The sequence below is a fragment of the Hemitrygon akajei genome, chromosome 27 (assembly GCF_048418815.1).
Source record: "Hemitrygon akajei chromosome 27, sHemAka1.3, whole genome shotgun sequence".
In the NCBI taxonomy this organism is placed as follows: Eukaryota; Metazoa; Chordata; class Chondrichthyes; order Myliobatiformes; family Dasyatidae; genus Hemitrygon; species Hemitrygon akajei.
Genome location: NC_133150.1, coordinates 37,817,682 through 37,835,558, shown reverse-complemented (window position 1 = coordinate 37,835,558; position 17,877 = coordinate 37,817,682). Strand labels below are relative to the sequence as shown.

Here is a 17,877-nt window from a genome sequence, read left to right as displayed (position 1 = left end):
TGGTTGACTGTCATACCAAGCGACATCTCCTTTAATGACAATTGGCTAAATGGTTTCAGTCATAAAGTTATAAAAGTCATGTAGCACAGAAATCAACCCTTTGGCCCACCATCTCCTGGAGTTCTTCCAGCATTTTGTGCATGTCAACAAATGTTTTATAAAACTGTACTATATGTTCCCTACGCTTGCCTGTTAATGAAGGCTAATAACAAATATACCTCCTCTACCACATTATCTACATGTGCTGCCACCTTCAGAGATCCCTTTGCTATTTAGTATGCCTTAAAAACCTACTATTCATTGTATGTCTTACTCTTGAATGTCTCCCAAATGCATTACCTTCCTTATATCAACATCTGTCATTGTTCTGCCTATTTTACCAACAGATCAATATGTTCTTGTAATCCTGCTCACTATTGACTACACTGGCAAATGCTACATCACCTACAAGCTTATTAATTATAGTTCTACCTTCATACATGGGTGGCGGAGTGGAGATACATCTCTACCAAAGGAGGCATAAGGCACTCCTTCCCTCCCCTAGCCTGCAGGTCACCCTTGGACAAGGTGGAGCACCTGCTTTGCCCCCAAAACAGGGTCTCTTGAAGCCATGGGAGCAGGTGGTGGATTGTTGCATGAACAGCTGATGCATATCACAAGTCCTGGTTATGCACCACCGACCCCAGGCAGACAATCTCTGAAGAGTATTGGTAATGGCTGCTGTCACCCGCCTTGTAAAGACACTGCCCAGAAGAAGGTAATGGCAAACCACGTCTGTAGAAAAATTTGCCAAGAACAATCATGGTCATGAAAAGACCATTATCGCCTTCATCATAAGACATGGCACAAAGCTAACAGACAAACCTTCATATTGATTTTAAACAGGATAAAGAAAGTGTAGACCATGCCAGAGTTGTGATGAGTGTGTAATTAGACTCACCTGATGTATTTTCTCACAAGGAGTGTAACTGTAAATCTGTGACCTACTGAAAGTTGGAGTAGAAATTAAACATGAGGTTTACAAAAAACAAAATACACAAGATGCCATAGTTAGTGCTGAGTTCTAAATACAAGAGATTCCACAGGTGTTGGAAACCTCAATCAACCCATGAAATTCTTAATGAACTCATCAGGTCAGGCAGCATCTATGGAAAGGAATAAACAGTTGATACTTCAGGAAAAGACCCTTCATCAGGATAGGAAAGAAAAGAAGAAGCCAGAATAAGAAAGTAGGGGAAGAGGTTGGAGTACAATCTGGCAGGTGATATGTGAAGCTAGGGGGAGGGGGAAGTGAGAAGCTGGGAGGTGATAGGTGGAATAGGTCAAGGGCTGAAGAAGATAGAATCTGATAGGAGAGAATGGTGGACCATGGAAGGAAAGGAAAGGAGGAGGGGCACCAGAGAAAGATGATAGGCAGACGAGGAGAAGAGGTAAGGATGGAGCTGGAATGGGGAAGAGAAAAAAAGAGAAGGTGGAGGGGGTTAAACTACAAGTTAGAGAAATCAAGGTTCACACCGTCACTCCTCCTTTCAAAGCCCTACTGCAGGGGCTCCCATCCTGTGGTCCATGGAGCTCTTGCTTAATGATATTGGTCCATGGCATAACAAAGGTTGGGAACCCCCTGCTCTACTGTAAACAAAATGAAGAAACTTATCCAATAGGAGCAAGAGTTATGAGGAACTGAGAAGGGGCAGAGATGAACCCAAGGTCGGATTGGCCATAATCTCATTGAATTGCACAGCAGGCTATGGAACTAATTTCCTTCTTTTATTTTCTGTTTTCTCAAGGAAGACAAGAAATATGTTAGCTTCAGTAAAGTTTGCTCTAAAGAGTATCATTTCCAGTACGAGACCAGAGCCAACAGTCGTATTTTACAAGTGTCTGAATTATGAGGCCATCCTATGCAATGTATGTCAAGAGAATTAATTTCAGCTGACACCCTTATTGTAAAAAACTTGTATCATCACATCGTATCATTTTGTTTGCTTCACTCATTCTCAAGCACATTCTTTCACGAGTTCGTGTTATCAGATATGACAAGTTTAATCAAGTCTGAAAATCTGCCCTCGACTCGTTGTTGTTTGCCGTGGGAGAAAATGAACGGTATTTTGGAAGGAAGCCACGTTGCTTACCTTCAGGCTGTCCCTGCTGCGTGCAACACTGTCAGACTCAGTGAAGCTCAAGTGCAAGTACCAGCTAACTGAGCCCCATCTCCCTTATGCACGGATTGTTCACCGGAACCGTCAACATTAGCCAGTTTCGTTGCAGACGAAGAAGAATCAGGTTTATTATCACTGACATGTGAAATTTGTACTTTGCAGCAGCAGAACAGAAACAGAATCGTTACTGACATATGTCATGAAACTTGTTTCGTAGCAGCTGTGCAGAACAATAGTACAAAAGTTACTAAACAAATATTTGGTGGTTGGGCTGAGATATCTCTCTACCAAAAGAGGTATAAGGTGGACCTTCCCTCTGCTAGCCTGTAGGTCACCCTTCGGCAAGGTGTAGCACCTGCTTAGCCCTCTCCCCTACCGATCAGGGTCACGTGAAGCCCTGAGAGCAGGCCGCGTGAGCAGCTGGTGTATATCCTGGTTATGCGACCACTGACACCAGGCCCACAATCTCTGAGGGGTGTTGATAATGGCTGGGATCGCCCGTCTTGTAAAGATACTGCCCACCACGTCTGCAGAAACGATTGCCAAGAACAATCATGGTCGTAGATGAGGATGATGACTGAACAAATAAATATGCAAAAGAAACACGGTGCGGTAGTGTTTGTGGGTTCATGGACTGTGCAGAAATCTGATGGCAGAAGGGAACAGCTGCTGCTAAAACACCGAGTGTGGATTTTCAGACTCTTGCTCCTCCTCCCCTATAAGAAGTGGGCACGTCCAGTAACTAACAATGCAAGACATTAAAGTTACAATAAGTTACAACAAGAGCGAGATAGTGTTCATGGGTTCATGAACTGTTCTGCGGAACAGCTATAATTTCTGTTCAGCACCTTGAAAAATGTCCAAATAGTTTCAATAGCACTGCAGGTTAGCACAGCAATGTACTGCTGGAGTTGTTGCCTAAAGGCTCCAGAGATTTGGGTTCACCCCTGACTTTCAGTAATATTTCTGTTGTACCTGTGGCCACGTGGGTTTCCTCCTGGAGCTCTGGTTTCCTCTCACATCCCAATGATGCACAGATTGGTAGGTCAATTGGTCATTGCAAATTGAACCTATTGTATAGAGTCTACAGATGTTGACAGGATTTTTAAAATTTAAATACAGTGCAGAATAAATCCTTTCGCACCAATAACCCCCAACAAATCTGATTTAGCCCTAAACTAATCACTGGACAATTTACAATGACCAATTAACCTGCCCGGAGGACTTTGGACTGTGGAAGGGAACCAGCATACCCCAGGGAAAACCAATGTATTCCATGGGGAGGACATGAACTGAATTTCAAACTCCTACGCCCCGAGCTGTAATAGTGTCGTGCTAACCGCTACGCTACCATTGTGCCCGAAATGTGGGGAGGGGGAATAAATGGGACAAGTGCTGGATTGGTGTAAATGTGTGGTCGGTCACTGACTTGGACTCAGTGGACTAAAGGGCCTGTTTCTATACTGTACTATGATTCATTTCCAACAATATTGACTCCAACCAGTTGGTGCTGTAGTGGCACCAGCACTGGACTCCGAGGCAGATGGTCCTGTGATTGAATCCGGCCGAGTCCCAATCTGGGCAGCAGTAGTATCAGAGCCGAGAAAGGCCTGGTAATCTACTTCCATATCTTGCCACAAAAACCTATGGACAACTTCCATATGGCACTCAAGAACAACATGAAGTGAACATCAACCATATTGGAATTGGTTTATTATGCAAATGTCACACCACTCTTTAAGAAAGGAGGAAGGCAGCCGAAAGGAAATTATAGTGGTTGGGAAGATGTTGGAGTCAATTGTTAAGGACAAGGTTATGGAGTACTTGGTGACACAGGACAAGATAAGACAAAGTCAGCATGGTTTCCTTCAGGGAAAATCCTACCTGATGAACTTGTTGGAATTCTTTGAGGAGATTACGAGAAGATACCAACAGATAGCTTTTAAGGAAAAATTAAAAGTCAGAAAGAGAGGCGGTGAGCTAGAGGTGCCAGACCCCTGTAAGCATGCCCTCTAATGGAATGAGTGATAGAAACAAGAGCATTATCCAAAAAGGTTAGAGTTAGAGGGGGTCACAGAGAAATACAATTAAAAACAGGTGAAGTGCGGGGCTGTATTTTGTTGTATAACGTTTGTAATGTCTCATTTAATGGGCTCAGATAAGAGCTGAATTGTCTTCTATGTGGTTCCAAAAAATATTGTTGCTCCAATTTTTTTTTTAAATGGCTTAAGCTAAATATTACCCATCCCACTTGATGGCATCAAACTCCTTGGTCCAATCAAAAGGATAGTGCAGTGGTTAGCATTCAGCTTTACAGCACCAGTGATCAGCAATCAGGGTTCAATTCCTGCTGCTGTCTTTGAGCAGTTTGTACTTTCTCCCCATGACAACATGGGTTTCCTCCGGGTTCTTCCCTTTCCTCCCCCAGTCCAAAGACGTACAGTTTAGTGTTGATGAGTTGTAGGCATGCTATGTTGGTTCTGGACATGTGGTGATACTTGCAAGCTGCCCCCCTCCCCAGTACATCCTCAGTCGGTGTTGGCCGTTGATGCAAACGGTGCCTTTCACTGGATGAACACATGAGAAGTAAAGCTAATCTTTAAAGAATGACAAAGAGAAATGCATCAAGAAACAAGCCATAAAATTCCAAATGGGTCACCTACCAATGTAGTAGAAAAGGGAAAAAAACCAGAACTGAGACAATAACAAAATATGAAGATGATTAGACTGTGATTAGCTACGAGAGAAGAGAAAGCTGGACTGCAGGAGGAAACCAGAACACCCGGGGAAAACCCAAGCATTCCACAGGGAGGACGTACAGAGCCTCCTTAAAGAACGGCGCTAGAATTGAACTCCGGACTCTGGAGCATCCCGAGCTGTAACAGTGTCACGCTGCTATGTTACCATGGTGCCCAAATAATCACAGAAAAAAAGAAAGCTTTGACAAAATGTAACCATGGAAGTCCTTGAACAATTTGGATCTGAGGGAAGTAACGACGATTTCTCGCTAAGGAACAACTTTTAAAGCATCAGCTGACTGATAATCAGAATGCGAAGTCACTTATTTAGATTACATTATAAGTGTATCAGAATGGTAAAGTGAAAGGAGAATGGGGAAAGGGTGAGGAGACAAGGCATGAGAATGTACATGCGTAAATAGAAGATTGGCCGACTAGCAGAGTGCAAGGAGTTGGGATGAATAGATCCTTTTAGGGATGGCTGCTGGCGTCTCCTGGAGATCAGCAGGGGTCAGTGTTGGGACAGCACTTCACTTTTGCCTCAGTGACTGAGTCGAGGAACAGGCAGTGTTCGAAAGGCAAGGGGGGGGGGGGGGTCTGTCTGCAGAGGTTGGGAGGGTCAGCAAAGAAGTGACAGATGGAACACGTCAGAGGGAAACACGGGGTTATGCACTTGGCAGGAAGTGAAAAAAAAGGGTGCTGAATATTTTCTAAGCGAGGTCCAAATTCAGAAATTAGTGCATAAGGACTTGGGATTCAAGTTTGGGATTCTGGAGAGGTTTTTGTGAAAATGATCCTGGGAATGAAAGCTTTAACACATGAGGATCATTTGATGGTTCTGGACTTGTACTCAATGGAGTTCTATTTATTTATTTATTGGGATAGAGTGTGGAATGGGCCCCTCTGCCCAGCAAGCCACCAATTCATTCTGAGCCTAATCACAGGACAATTTAAAATGACTAATTAACCTACCAACCGGTACGTCTTTGGATTGTGGGAGTTCAGAGGGACGAGGTGGGATCTCATTGAAACCTACCAAATACTGAAAGGCCTGGATAGAGGGAACGTGGAGAGGATGCTTCTATTGGTAGGAGTCTAGGATCGGAGGACACTGCTTCATCCCTTTAAATCTGAGATGAGAAAGAACTACTGCCAGGAATCTGTGGAATTTGTTGCCACAAAGGGCTGTGGAGGCCAAGTCATTAGGTGCTGTTGAGGCAAAGAGTGATTGATAAAGGAGTTGAGGGTTACGAGGAGAAGGCAGGAGAATTGAGTTGAGAGAGAAAAGGCAATCAAGCCATGATGAATGGCACAGCCAAATGGTCCAATTCTGCTCCTGTGGTGTGGAACAGCAGTGCGAGAATGGGACTTAGGATAGGGAGGAGGAGGAGAGCAACTCTCTGCTGGTCTGGGCAGCAAGGAAGCACAGCTGTCAAAGGGAAATACAATGATAAGGACGTCCCTTTAGAATTGAGATGAAGAGGAATTTTTTTACCCAGTGGGTGGTGAATCTGTGGAAGTCATTGCCAGTGATGACAGCGAGGCCAAGTCATTAGGTGTACTTAAAGTACGGACATCAAAAGATGTGGGGAGAAGGCAGGATAATGGGGTTGAAAGGGAAGATGAATCAGCCACAGTGGAGCAGACTCAGTGGGCCAAATGGTCGAATTCTGCTCCTATGGTTAAAATCACACAAGCTTCCATGTCCTTTACAATCCAGTGGCAAGATGGATTTGTCTAGGTTTGCACAGCCTGTTGAAGGTCAATATCTTAGCTCACATACATATGAATTAATTAAAATATTACATGGTGCTCCTCAGGCCTATGCAAATGTATCCACAGAAGGCTAGCACTTGCTGAAGAGAGGCCTGCACTGGGAAACACGTTCACTGCATTACTGCCAGCAGAGCCTGTCCTAAGATTGCGAGCCACAGTATCCTGGGACAGACAGTGAGGTAAACTGCAGGTTCCAACCTGACATACATATTCAGCACGAATACCACTGTAGATCTGAACAACAGTCAAACGGTGTAAAACAGTGAAAGAACACATCCAGCTCATCTTGTTGCTGACCCCAAATGGTAATCATTCAGTCAAACTTACATACTGTGTATGTAGTACAGTGCATTACACTTAAACTTCTATTGCACTGATGGGAACAGCAGTGAGCCTCTCTTAACAGCTGTATTTTACTCAGTCAAGTAAACAAACATCTGGCAGTAGCAGCAGAGGGGGCAATCTGTGCAGGTTCACAGAGAGCTTGTCCTTCACTTGGTTACAAACAGCTGTAGGAGAGGGGGAGAGAGAGACAGTGAGGACAGTGAGTGAAGGACAGTGGAGAAGTGTAAGGGACATGGAAGCAAATATGAACGGACAGATGGAAGTAGAGAGAGAGAGATACAAAGAAACTGGCAAAGAAGAAACAGCATCACTGAGAGACACAGGAGAGAGAGAGAGAGCACACACAAGAGTGAAAAAGGGAGAGAAGGGGAGAGCATAAGAGAGGGAGGTAGATAGCAAGGGAGGGGAGAGAGGAGGAGAGAGGGGGAGGAAGGGAGAGGGAGGGAGAGGGAGGGAGAGGGAGGGAGAGGGAGGGAGAGGGAGGGAGAGGGAGGGAGAGGGAGAGGGAGGGAGAGGGAGGGAGAGGGAGGGAGAGGGAGGGAGAGGGAGAGAGAGAGGGAGAGGGAGAGAGAGAGGGAGAGAGAGAGGGAGAGAGAGAGGGAGAGAGAGAGGGAGAGAGAGGGGAGGGGAGAGAGAGAGGGAGGGAGAGGGGAGAGAGAGAGGGAGGGAGAGGGGAGAGAGAGAGGGAGGGAGGGAGGGAGAGGGAGGGAGAGAGAGGGAGAGAGAGGGAGAGAGAGGGAGAGGGAAGGAGAGTAAAAAATGGAGAGAGGGAGAGTAAAAGAGTGAGAGAGCATGTAAATGTAAGTCTGAGTGAGAATGTGTGTGTGTTTATAGCATCTACATAAATGGAATCTGCCCGTAGAGATCAAACATGTCAACACAACGCTATCAAAACCACGCAGAATTCGCTCACACATTTAACCATATCACAGCCGGGGACCTTTAACAGACCGAGCCAAAAATGCACGTCTCCTCCCAAAACACAGACCTTTGCCCCTTTCAGCCTCAAACATCCAGGCGAACAATTCTGAACCTGCCTTTGCTGTTACAATCTCAGGAAGGCCTGTTTTGCCTGCTCCTTTGGAATACTGCAATGCAGCATTATCCTGACAGGAGTGCAATCTAGTTAATCGGGCTGCACAGCGTTACATTGTCCTTAACACAGAGACCTACCTCTTCTTCCTATCTGCCCTGAACTTTAGCATTTTTTAAGTCACAGTCAGCTCCTGTAAAATCAACACCCCGGAATGTTTGTAGTGTCCTTTGTCCCACAGGCTCGGAATCTGGGGATCATTCCCAGCACATCCTCATATGCTCCTTGTCGGAATTCCACTACCAGAGGCAGGGAGTGGAGCAGCTTCATTCTCCAGCCTCTGGTTCCAACAGCCAGACAAAGCCTACACCTAGGCAGGCAGCAAGGTGAAGTGCAGTTGACAGAATTCCTCACGCAGATTTCTTGACTCAGACCTCCCCAAATGCTCCCCCCCCCCCCCCCACCTCTCCTACACACAACACCACCACCACCTCTCTCAGGGGAGCTTCTGAAGGACACAGGAATCAGTCAGGTACTGATGACATAGTGGCCAGCAACCTGTCTCGGTAATAAAGCACAAGTCTTGACAATAAAGCTATTTTATAATAATTTGCTGCCTGCAAGTCTATGGTAAGACTTGCTTAATCCCCGACAACGATCGCAAAGCCATCAAGAGCGGCTGTCTCCTTCAATTTATACTGCTGAATTACTGTGTGAAATGGTTTACCCTTTATGTTCCACACTGACATATCAAGAGAAAAAAGCAACATCAAGAAAGGCACTAAGGGTGGGGTCCGTGGGATTCACATGCAGAGCTTTAAAGAGAAACGCACTCAAAATGCTGAAGGAACTCAGCAGGTCAGGCAGCATCCATGGAGATCAAAAAAGAGTCATTGCTTCAGGCCAGGACCCCTCATCAGGCTTGCAAGGGAAGGGGTTAAGAATCCAGAATAAGGAGGTGGAGGGAGAAGAACAGTTTCAAGTTGTAAGGTGATAGGCAAAGCCAAGGAAAGCGAAAGGTATAATCTGCTGGAGTCATTTAACGAGTCCGGTGCTCCTAATGCGGCCTCCCCTACACTGGGGAGATCTACTGTAAATTGGGGGCTGCTTTGTCGAGCACCTCCACTTCATCCGCCAAAAGTGGAACTTCCTAGTGGCCATACATTTTAATTCCCATTCCTATTCCCGCTCCAACAAGTCAGTCCATGTGCCATGATGGGGCCACTCTCAGTGTAGAGGAGCAACACCTTATATTCCTTCTAGGTAGCCTCCAATCTGATGGCATGAATAACAATTTCTCCTTTTGGTTAAAAAAATTCTCTCCCTCTTCTTCTATTCCCACTCTGGCCTCTTACCTCTTCCCTGTCTATCACCTTCTCCTTCTTTCCCTTTCTCCCATGGTCCACTCCTATCAGATTCCTTCCTCTCCAGCCCTTTATCTTTCCTACCCACCTGGCTTCACCCATTACCTTCTAGCTATCCTTCTTCCCCTGTCCCCACCATTTCATTCTGGCGTCTTCCCCCTTCCTTTCCAGTCCTGAAGAAGGGTCTCAGCCCGAAGTGTTGACTCTTCTGCCTCTGCCTGACCTGCTGAGCTTCTCCAGCATTTTGTGTGTGTTGTTGAGGGGAAAGGTAGGTGGGCGAGGGTGGGTTGCTACTCTTACACTATAGGATGCCCCAGATCACTGCACAGAACTAATTATCAAACAAAGCCTGACACGGAGCACATAAGGAAATATTAAGACAGGGTACCAAAAACTTGGCCAAAGAGGTAGCTTTGACTAAGGGAAGGAGAAAGAGAGAAAGGCTGAGACACACAAGGTAAAAGCAGGAATTTGGATCATTTCCAGTGTGTAAGGCTCCAAGGCAATCACCAGGCTCAATACCGGCACAGCTCGTTCCCTTATTCCAACAAACAATTCATAATTATTACAGCACACACAAAATGCCAGAGGTACTCAACAGGTCAGGCAGCTTCCATGGAGTGAAAAAAACAGTCAACATTTTGGGTCAAAACCCTTCTTCAGGACTGGAAAGAAAGGGGAAGGTGGAGAGAAGTGAAGGTGAAGGGAAGGTAAGTGACCACCTCTCAGCTTCTCACTTCATCTCCCCTGCACCACATACCTACCTTCCCCTTCACCTATCACCTTCGAGCTTGTACTCCTTTGCCTCCCCCCCCCCCCCACCCCCACCTGCTTATTCTGGCTTTTTCTCTCTTCCTTTCTCGTCCTGATGAGGTTCTTGACCTGAAAATTACTCTATTCCTATCCATAGATGGTGTCTGACCTGCTGAGTACCTCCAGCATTTTGTGTGTGTTACCCTAGATCTCCAGCATCTGCAGAATCTCCTGTGTTTCTATTTATAATGGCACCAAGTCACCAACTGATCGCCCACCACAGCAGCACATTCAGGTTCTCAACAAAACACCAGAACAGATGAATGCAATGGAATATCAGATGCAAATGTATAACACAAGATATATAAGCATCACCATCTGGTTTGGAGGGGCCACGGCACAGGATTGGGAAAAACTGCCAAGGGTTGCAAACTCAGTCTGCTCCATCAAGGGCACTTTCAAAAGGTGATGCCTTGAGAAGGCACCATCCATTATTAAGGACCCCACCATGCTGGAAAAGACCTCCTTATCAATAGCATCAGAGAGGTGGTACAGGAGCCTGAAATCTTAGGAACTTTTGTTTTTGTTCTTTTTTCATACTACTTAATTTATTTCCTAATATGATGTATAGTATATTTTACGTCTTGCACTCTACCGCTTGGGTGGTGGGATGCAGACATTTTTCTACCAAAGAAGGTGTAAGGTGCTCCTTCCCTCTGCTAGCCTGCACCTTGGGCAAACTGTAGCCAGTCCTTGCTTAGCCCCCTGATCAGGGTCATGTGAAGCCATGGGAGCAGGTGGTGGATGGTCATATGAGCAGCCGGTGCACGTCACAAGTCCTGGTTAGGTGACCACTGACACCAGGCAAACTCTGAAGAGCACTGGTAATGGCTGGGGTCACCCATCGTGTAAAGACACTGTCCAGAAGAGGGCAATGGCAAACCACTTCTGGAAAAAAAAATAGCCAAGAACAATCACGATCAAAGACCACGATCGTCCTCATCATACAACACGGCACAAAACCAACAAATGAATTGCACTTCCGCTGCAAAACACATCAGTGATAATAAACCTGATTCTGGATAAGCTGGGACCTTGGGCAAATAGGTATTCACACGCAACTTCACATAATGCTAGAACAATGTATTGGTAAACACATAAGCCCTCTCACCACTCTGGTCAATTATATTGTGAGTTATTTTCTAAATAGAAATGGAAACAAGTGTGCATTTGACTCATTCAGCAGAGTACTGTTGTGCTAACAGAATTCAATTTGATAGGTGATCTCGACTCATGAGCAAGCTAGGTCAAAGCCTCCAGTTTTTTTTTCCAACAACATTTGATATGGTTCAACAGCAGGAAGCAAACTCAGTAAGAGCCGGAGAGGAGAAGCTGGAATTAGTCCGACGTGGATAGTGAAGTGATTGATAGCATTTCACCCAACTGCTCGTTGAACTTCGAGTTGCCTGATGCTCTCAAGTGCACAAAACACTTTAGCCAAGTTATCCATCACTGAGATTGAGTTTTAGACTGAGGAGAATTGATGATCATGGGGAATGGACAAGAAAACAAGTGTTAAGATCAAAGGTCAGACAAAACATGATCTTAATGAATGGCGGACCAGGCTCAAGGGGATGAGTGACCTGCTCCTGCTCCCAGTTCTGATGTTGTTAGGTATGCACACACAAATTTAATGACTTAAGTGCTGTGGTGAAAGAACATGGGACAGCTACTCAAATGAACATTTGTGGTGAACAATACATATCTATATTTTCATTTCTTGAGATGTCAAGGGCTGCACTTACTCCTATTGCCAGCTACCCTTGAGAAGATTATGGTTGGCACCTTTCTTGAACCACTGAAGTCTTAAGTCCACATCCAAATTCGCATCTATGGTACTACCACCATGAAGGAAAAGGATAGCAAGTTCAAGTTTATTGTCACCTGACTATATACGCATATGCAGTCGATTCTGGATGATTGAGCTAATGGTCAATCAGGGCAGCCACTTATTTGGGACAACTCTCAAAGAACAAAACCTAATAGAGAAAATAGGTGGGATTTCCTTCATTGATTTGGGACATTATGCCACTTAATTAGGGCAAAAGTCTGTTGCTGAACAGTTTCTAACTAGCGTCAGTCACGTGCATTTGTACAGACGTTAGACACTATACTGTGCTTAGAGTTAACAGTTTTTAAGTAGCGTTAGTTATGTGCAATTGAGTTCAAAAAGCATTGATTTTTGTCACTGATAGTTTGCAAGAAACAAGCAGCAAGACTCACGGTGGTTTCAAGCATTCAGGGCTGGAGAAACAGCTGGAAGTAAAAAATTAAATGATTCCACTACTTCAACAAAGAATTTGAAGGTATCGACAAACATCTTGAATGTTACGATGAAAATGAAGATTTGGAGGATACAATAATTGAAAATTGCATGAAGGCAGCCGACTATCTACACAAGTTGTCTGCACTGATTTTTGTTCATTTACAGTCAATCAAAAGAACATGGCAACCTACACGGGATCCATCGATAGCTATTAGGAGTTAAGACAGTTTTATAGTCCTGTAGTAGTATTTGTAGTGTTCTAATTTGTTCTGGTTTTCATTTAAATACACAATTTGATACCCAGCTAAATAGTAATTTGACTTCTTTAAACCTTTTAACTACGGTATTTCCATGAAAATTCAGCTAATTGGGGTAGCCGGTTAATTGAGGCAAAATGTACTGGTCCTGATGAGGCTCAATCAATTGGAATTGCTTGTGTGTGCGTGTGTGCATGTGTGTGTGTATAACAACACATAACACAAGATATTACCACATATAAGTTAATAAAATACAATTCAAAATACATGTGAAGTGCACAGCACAGATAAACAGTAAACAGCTCGCCGTCCTAGTGACAAGACCTCAGTGGTGACAGGGTACTCATTAGTCTCACAGCCTGGGGGAAGAAGCTATTACCCAGTTTGGCAGTCCTAGCCCTGTTGCTCCTGTACTTCCTTCTTGATAGAAGTGGGTCAAAGAGATTATGGGATGAGTGATAGGGATCCTCAACAATGCTTAGGCCCATCGCATATAACGTTTCTGGTAAATGTCACAAATCAGGGTGGGGGTGGGAGAATTAGGGAGACACTGGTGATCCACTCGATCGGTTTTACTCTCTTCTGCAGGGTCTTGTGGTCCAATGCCTTGCAGCTTTCGTACCACACAATGATGCAGCCGACAGGATGCTTTCTATGCTGCTCCTGCAGAAAGCTGTTAGAACAGGAGTGGGGAGGCTTTCATGCCTCAGTCTCCTCAAAGTGCAGACATTGCAGTGTCTTCTAGACCAATGAGGAGTTGCTGTGGGTCCAGGTTAGATTGTCCATTATGTGCAGACCTATGGACTTTGCACCCTTCACTCTCTCCACAGCAGAGCCATTAATGAGCAATGGAGAGTGGTCGACCTGCACCTTGCATCATCAAGTGCTTGGGAAGACCACCAGCTACATGCTCCCCTCCAGGTCATACACCATCCTGAATTGGAAATGTATCACTGACCCTCAGTCAGTGGGTCGAAGTGCTAGAACTCCTTGTCCAACTGCACTGTGAGTGTTGCTTCAGAATCAGATATATTATCACTGGCATATGCTGTGAAATTTGTTATTTTGAGACAGCCCAGAAGGACAAAGCAGGTATAATAACATTTAAAAGACATTTGGATAAGTACATGGATAGGAAAGTTCGAGAGCATTATGGACCAAATATGGGTAAACAAGACTAGTTTGATCAGCATGGAATAAATGGGCCAAAGAGCCTGCTCCCATGCTGTGTTAGTCTACAATCAAGGACTGTAACAGTTCATTGTGGTGTCTCACCACCACATCCTCAAGGGTAGGATATAATGGTCTTGTCGGCAACAATATGATTCCAAAATACATTAATAAATTATGTGAAGAGTGTACTCCCATAATGTTGCTAAGCTTGGAGTTGCAGGATTTATAACCAACGTTAATGAAGAAATGGTGATACAAAGGGGTGCACAATTTGTAACTGGTGATGTTCTGCCACTGCCCTCGTACTCAGTGGTTGAGATAGTAAGTTTGGGAAACGCTCTTTGTGGACTCTGGGTAAAAACGAAGGTGCATTTTGCAGCTACATATGTTGCAGTCGCAATGTGTGGTGGCAGGGAGAGTTAATTCAAATGGTAGTAGATGGAGCGCCAAGCAAGCTGGCTGCTTCATCTTGGATGGTATGGAGGTCCTTCAGAGCTGTTGGTCTATGCGGCTAGGCCGAGCCCAAATGCAATCTATAAATTCACTGATGACACACTGCCATGTCCTGTGATGAAGTGCTTTGAGAGATACATCATGGCTAGAATTAACTCTGGCCTGAATGAGGACCTGGACCTACTGCAACCTGCCTATCACCACACCAGAGACAGCAGCCGCAAACTCACTAGCTCTCCACTCAACCTGAGACCACCCGGACAACAGCAATACCTACACCAGGCTGCCGTTTATTGATTACAGCTCAGAGTCTAAAACCGTATTACCATCACTACTCATCAGCAAGCTCCTAAACCCGGAACTCTGTACCCCCTCCAGCATCTGGAGCCTTGACTTCCCCCACCAGGAGACCACAGACAGTGCAAATCAGTAATAATATCTCCTCCACATTGACAATCAATACCGGCACACCTCAAGGATGCGTGTTTAGCCCACTGCTTTACTCTCTCTATACTCATAACTGTGTGGCTAAGTACAGTTCAAATGCCTTCTATAAATTCACGTATCACACCACTTTTGTTGACAGAAAGTCAGTGACAAGGAGCCATACAGGAGTGAAAGACACCAGCTGGCCAAGTGGTGTCACAACAACTATTGTATACTCAGTGTCAGTAAGACCAAGGAATTGACGTGGACTTCAGGAAAGGGAAGTTGGGAGAACGCAAGCAGTGGAAAGGGTGAGCAGATTCAAGTTCTAAGATAGCAACATCTCAGGGGATCGATCGTGGGCTTAACACTTTGATGCAATCACAGTAAAGCATGCTAGCAGCTATACTTATAGAACATAGAACAATACAGCAAAGTACAGGCCATTCGGCCCACAATGTTGTGCCAACCCTCATCTTAAATTCCTCCATATACCTGTCTAGTAGTCTCTTAATCATCAGGAGTTTTAGGAGATTTGGTTGGCCAAGACTCTGGCAAATTTTACAGATGCACTGTGGAGAACGTTCTGACTGGCTTGGATGCTCCAATGTGCAGGATTGAGGGTTGTAGAATCAGCCAGCTCCATCATGGGCACAGCCCTCCACACCCTCAAGGGCACCTTCAAAAGATGGTGCCCTAAGCACCTATCATTCAAGACACTCACCATCAGGATATGCCCTTTTCTCATTACTAGCATCGGGGAGGAAGTACAGGAGCCTGAAGACCCACACTCAATGTTTTAGAAACAGCTTCTTCCCCTCTGCCATCAGATTTCTGAATGGACATTAAACCCATGAACACCTCCCTGCTATTCCAATTTTGCACTATTTATTTGTGACATATCACAATTTTTAATGTCTTGCACTACTGCCGCAAAACAACAAATTTCACACCATATGTCAGTGATAATAAACCTGATTCTGATTCAGATTCTCATCTGGGCAAGGGAAGAATATTCCATCACATCATGCGTGCATGTGGAAAGGTACTGGGAGTGAGGCAATGAATTTTGAAAACTACAGAAACACAAGAGGTTGAAATGTCACAATTGATAGGGATGGGATAAACCTACTGGGGAGCATAAACATGACACACACCAGGTGAATGAAATGATGTAAGAGCTATTAAATTTTCTGAGGTCGTCCCTGTGTTTGAATAAAAGGATAAAAATAACCAAGGCTGTGCGCCTTAATCTTGCCAGAAACTACATGGAAGCAGTCACTGATTACAACAAAATGGGTGGGTAGACTGAACTGAAATTGGAGGAAGAGTAGACACCCACATTACTGCAGAGAAAAACAGATCACGAAATATTTCATTACTGATGAGAAACTAGGTGTGGATGCACAAACTTACTAATCCCTGAAGATTAGAACATAGAACTGTTCAAAACAGGAACAGGTCACACATCCCAAAAATGTTGTGCTGCATTAAATTTATAAATGCCTAATTAAACTAATCTCTTTTGCCCACACATGTTTCATATCACTCCGTTCTCTGCACATCCCGAGGGGTCAACAGTGGAGCTGTACAGGAGTGAGGTGGATCAGCTGGCTGAGTGGTGTCACAACAACAACCTTGCACTCAATGTCAATAAGACTAAAGAATTGATTGTGGACTTCAGGAAGGGGAAGTCAAGGGAAGGCATACCAGTCCTCAGCAAGGGATCAGCATTGGAAAAGGATAGCAGTTTCAAGTTCCTGGATGTCAACATCTTTGAGGATCCATCCTGATGCAGTTACAATGAAGACATGTCAGCAGCTTTATTTCATTAGAAGTTTGAAAAGATTTGGTGTATCACCAAAGACTTCAGCAAATTTCTGCAGATGTCCCAAGGAGAGTAATCTATCTGGTTGCATGACCATCTGGTATGGAGGGGTGACTACACAAGATCAGAAAAAGCTGCAGAGGGCTGCAAACTCAGCCAACTCCTTCATGTGCCTTACCAGCATCTTCAAAAGGTGATGCCTCACAAAGGCGGCACCTTCACTGAGGACCCCCATCATCACGGCCATGCCTTCTTCTCATTGCCACCATCAAGGAGGTGGTTTAGGAGCCTGAAGACACACACTCAATGTTTTAGGAACAGCATCTTCCCCTCTGTCATCAGATTTCTGAATGGACAATGAACCAACCTATGAACACTACCTCACTAACTTTTGCTCTTTTTTTGCACTACATAATTAATTTACATTTTTTAAATTTAAATTTCTTTTTTTGTAATTTATAGTATTTTTTTTTGTTTTGCTCTATACTGTTGCCACAAAACAACGAAGTTCACGCATATATCAGTGATATAAACCTCAGTCAATTCTGGTATCCACTTGCTGATCTAAGAGCCTTTTACATACTTCTATCCCAATTGCTTCCACCAGCACCTTGGCAGTGCATGCTGTCCTGCACATTTCCATTGACCCTCCTCATCACCCCACCTTAAATTCATACATTCTAGTATTAAATATTTTGCCCTGGGGTAAAAATGATACTGGTGTCAACCAAGCAGATGGAAAAAAAGTTGCTAAAGGTTAGTGAGATACTGGCTTTCATCACCAGAGGGTGAAATCTAAACGTGTGGAAGTGGTGTTTGAATTGCAGAAAGCCCTGCTCCTCATGAAGTGATCTGCGCCCACCTGGATATACTGGTGTTTAAGAGTTAAATTGGGCTGATCAGTTGCATGAATGTGGTTGGTAGTTGCCTGAAGATAGTAGGAATGATGGCCAAAAGACTTAGGATATGGGAATGAAGGGCTGGATCTCAGAACTTTGAAAGGTGGGGGGGGGTGGTGTTCATACCCGGCATGGCCTCACACAATGGAGCAGGGTACGTGAATGGTGTCTGAGGACCTGGTGGAGGATACAGAAGAGGGACAAAGGTCCTGAGAAGAAGGGAACATGCTGCAAAAGCGGTTCCACAAGCACAGGTCCTCCAGCATTCAAGGCCCTAAGTCCTTCTGGGTGAGGTGGATCTTCAGCTGTGAGCCTGTTGAGGTCAACTACTGTATTTGCTATAGACT

At 44.7% G+C, this 17,877-nt stretch overlaps 1 protein-coding gene across 19 annotated transcripts in view; it reads right to left on the bottom strand.

Moving 5' to 3' along the window:
* plekha6 (pleckstrin homology domain containing, family A member 6) overlaps positions 1-17,877 on the bottom strand; it is a 338,544-nt gene that overhangs the window by 101,680 nt on the left and 218,987 nt on the right. Inside the window, exon 1 of one of the 19 annotated variants that reach the window (XM_073030672.1) lies at positions 8,192-8,428. The exons of the other annotated variants lie outside the window; for them this stretch is intronic. Coding sequence (XP_072886773.1) covers positions 8,192-8,223 — 32 coding nt within the window. The 5' untranslated portion in view covers positions 8,224-8,428. Of the gene's footprint in view, positions 1-8,191; positions 8,429-17,877 lie in introns of those variants that run through there. 19 annotated transcript variants of the gene reach the window in all.